Below are 2369 nucleotides of genomic sequence, written 5' to 3'. Positions count from 1 at the left end.
TTTTCACTTAAGTGGTTTTTACCACGTTGAGGAGGTTTCTTCTCTACCCAGTTTATTAAGTGATTTTATCACCAAAAGGGGCTGGATTTTTTTCAGATGCCTTTTCTGCATCAGTTGAGATGATCATGTGGGATTTTCCCTTTCATTCTATTAATGTCATATATTGCATTGACTTTCATATCCTGACTCACTTTTGCGTTCCTGGAATAAACCCCACTTGGTTGTAGTGTAGGATCCTTTCAATGTGCCATTGGATTCAGTTTGCTAGTATTTTGTTGAGGATATTTGCATCTATATTTCTAAGGGATATTGTTCTGCAGTTTTCTAGTAGTGTATTTATCTGGCTTTCTTTTATGTGCTGTGTCCAGGGTTTTTGTAGCACTTAGCAGGAGAAATAGAGAAAAGTATTTCTGTTCTGTGTTACCACAAGAGAAAGTCCCTGATTGACTTTTAAAAGCAGAAACATTTATTTCCAAAAGCTTCTGCTTACCACTCACAGCAACCTAAGTTCTGGGGCCACTCTGAGTTATTATCCTATAAAACCATTTTCTTGTATGCAGTTTTTCCGGTTTCAGACTGAAGCTGTATATCTTGTATGTTTTATTGCCTCTTAGGAAAAGTCAGAGAATTCGTTCTGCAATTGCATTTATGTCTCCAATCTGTACCTTGATCACCAGGTGCATAAAAGGTCTAATTTCAACCACTTATTTATTCAGCAAAAGCTGTTGGGTTTGGGCTGTGTGCTAGGGATTCAGTGATGAAGTCAGACACAGCGCCCACAGCCAGAGAACCCAGCGCCTAACAGTAGAGGCAAACCCATGAGCAGAAAGCTGCAAGGTCGTGTGCTCAGCAGGAGGTGAGGCTGGGGCGGCTGAGCAGTGTTTATTCAGTGCTGCTTTCCTCTGAGACAGGTCCACTGGCTTCTCACTTATTCTTGACCAGGAGACAATATCTGGAGGATGGGAAGGAAAGAGTTCAAGAGTGTTCCTAGTGAACAGGACTCAGGCACACATAGACCCTGTCTTGTGTTCTCACTTCTTCAACTCCCCCTTTCCCCTTCTGGCTTTTGAGAGCTCAAGGCCCATGAGAGCCATTGACCCAGTGGCAATTCTGTCCTTCACACGAATTAAGAGGTCTGGAACTGGTGATAAATACGAGCCTTCCCTGAGAGTTAGGGGACGCTTCATCTCATATAATGGAAAACATTGATTAAACTCTTAAAAACCAGCATTCTCCCAGATTTTAAAATGGTTATTTGGGAGGATTATGGTTCTTTTACTGTCATCAGGGGCTGAAGGAGCAGGGAAAAGGGAAGGGAAACACCCTAGATCATCGGTAAACCTCTGTGACGGTCGCCCTCAGCAGCCTTGACTGACGGAATGAAGAGGTTCATCTGTGAACCGCCCGCTTGTGGCCGTTTCAGCCTCTGCCCCCCTTCCTTGTGTCTTGCTGGTGGTGGCTGCATCCTCTCTGTGTGGTGACATCCAGAATCGTGATCACAGTAAAGAATTTGTGATTCTTAATTTCTTATGTTCCCGTGCAACCAATGATTTTAATAAATAACCTGGCAGGTTTCCTTCATTGTGAAAGAACAGCCACCTTACAAACTTCCTGCATAAAACATGGTTACTTTAGAAATACCACTTGATATTGCCCGTAAAATTACAAATGATTATCCTTAAAAAAAGGTTCAGTTTAACTCTGCATTTGTCAAAGTAAAGGAATGAAGTTTATCTTTTGGTAGATGACCCTGATTTCTGTTACTGATTTCCAGGCTTTCTAGTCTGTGATCCATATGCTGTGATCCATAATGATTCTTTATATTTAATGTGGACTTAAATAATTCACTTGTTGATGACTTACTCCTTTCGAGAGTTGGTTGAGTTGTAATCTTTCTTTGTTTACTTAGTACTGTAAGTTTTGAAAGGGTTACAATTCCTGGGTTAGTTATTCTAATGAGAGAAGGGATACTGGGAAGGCCATGGAGTGTAATATTTCAGCAAGTGACACCTTGAATTTATGCTAAACACTGCGTTGTATTCTGCAGGAGGGGCTCCGAACTTTGTGTGTTGCTTACAAGAGGCTGATCCAAGAAGAATATGAAGGCATTTGTAAACTGCTGCAGGCTGCCAAAGTGGCCCTTCAAGATCGAGAGAAAAAGTTAGCAGAAGCCTATGAGCAAATAGAGAAAGATCTGATTCTGCTTGGTGCCACGGCTGTTGAGGACCGGTAAAGTAAACACAAACTAGGATGCAGGCCGACGGCCCAGGGTGTGTGAGGGCGAGTGGAGGGGAGGGAGGCCGGCCGCACAGCCAGTGGTGTGTGTGAGGGCGAGTGGAGGGGAGGGAGGCCGGCCGCACAGCCAGTGG

The 2369-nt window shown here is 43.4% G+C and overlaps 1 protein-coding gene across 1 annotated transcript in view; it reads left to right on the top strand.

The window, feature by feature from the left end:
- The window catches only part of ATP11A (ATPase, class VI, type 11A), a 74203-nt gene that overhangs the window by 45981 nt on the left and 25853 nt on the right, over positions 1-2369 (top strand). Inside the window, exon 16 of the mRNA XM_011979442.1 lies at positions 2048-2229. Coding sequence (XP_011834832.1) covers positions 2048-2229 — 182 coding nt within the window. The remainder of the gene's footprint in view (positions 1-2047; positions 2230-2369) is intronic.

Source organism: Mandrillus leucophaeus, unplaced genomic scaffold (assembly GCF_000951045.1).
Source record: "Mandrillus leucophaeus isolate KB7577 unplaced genomic scaffold, Mleu.le_1.0 Scaffold201, whole genome shotgun sequence".
NCBI classification, from domain to species: domain Eukaryota; kingdom Metazoa; phylum Chordata; class Mammalia; order Primates; family Cercopithecidae; genus Mandrillus; species Mandrillus leucophaeus.
The sequence above is the reverse complement of the archived record's forward strand: the minus strand, read 5'-3'. Positions and strand labels throughout refer to the sequence as shown.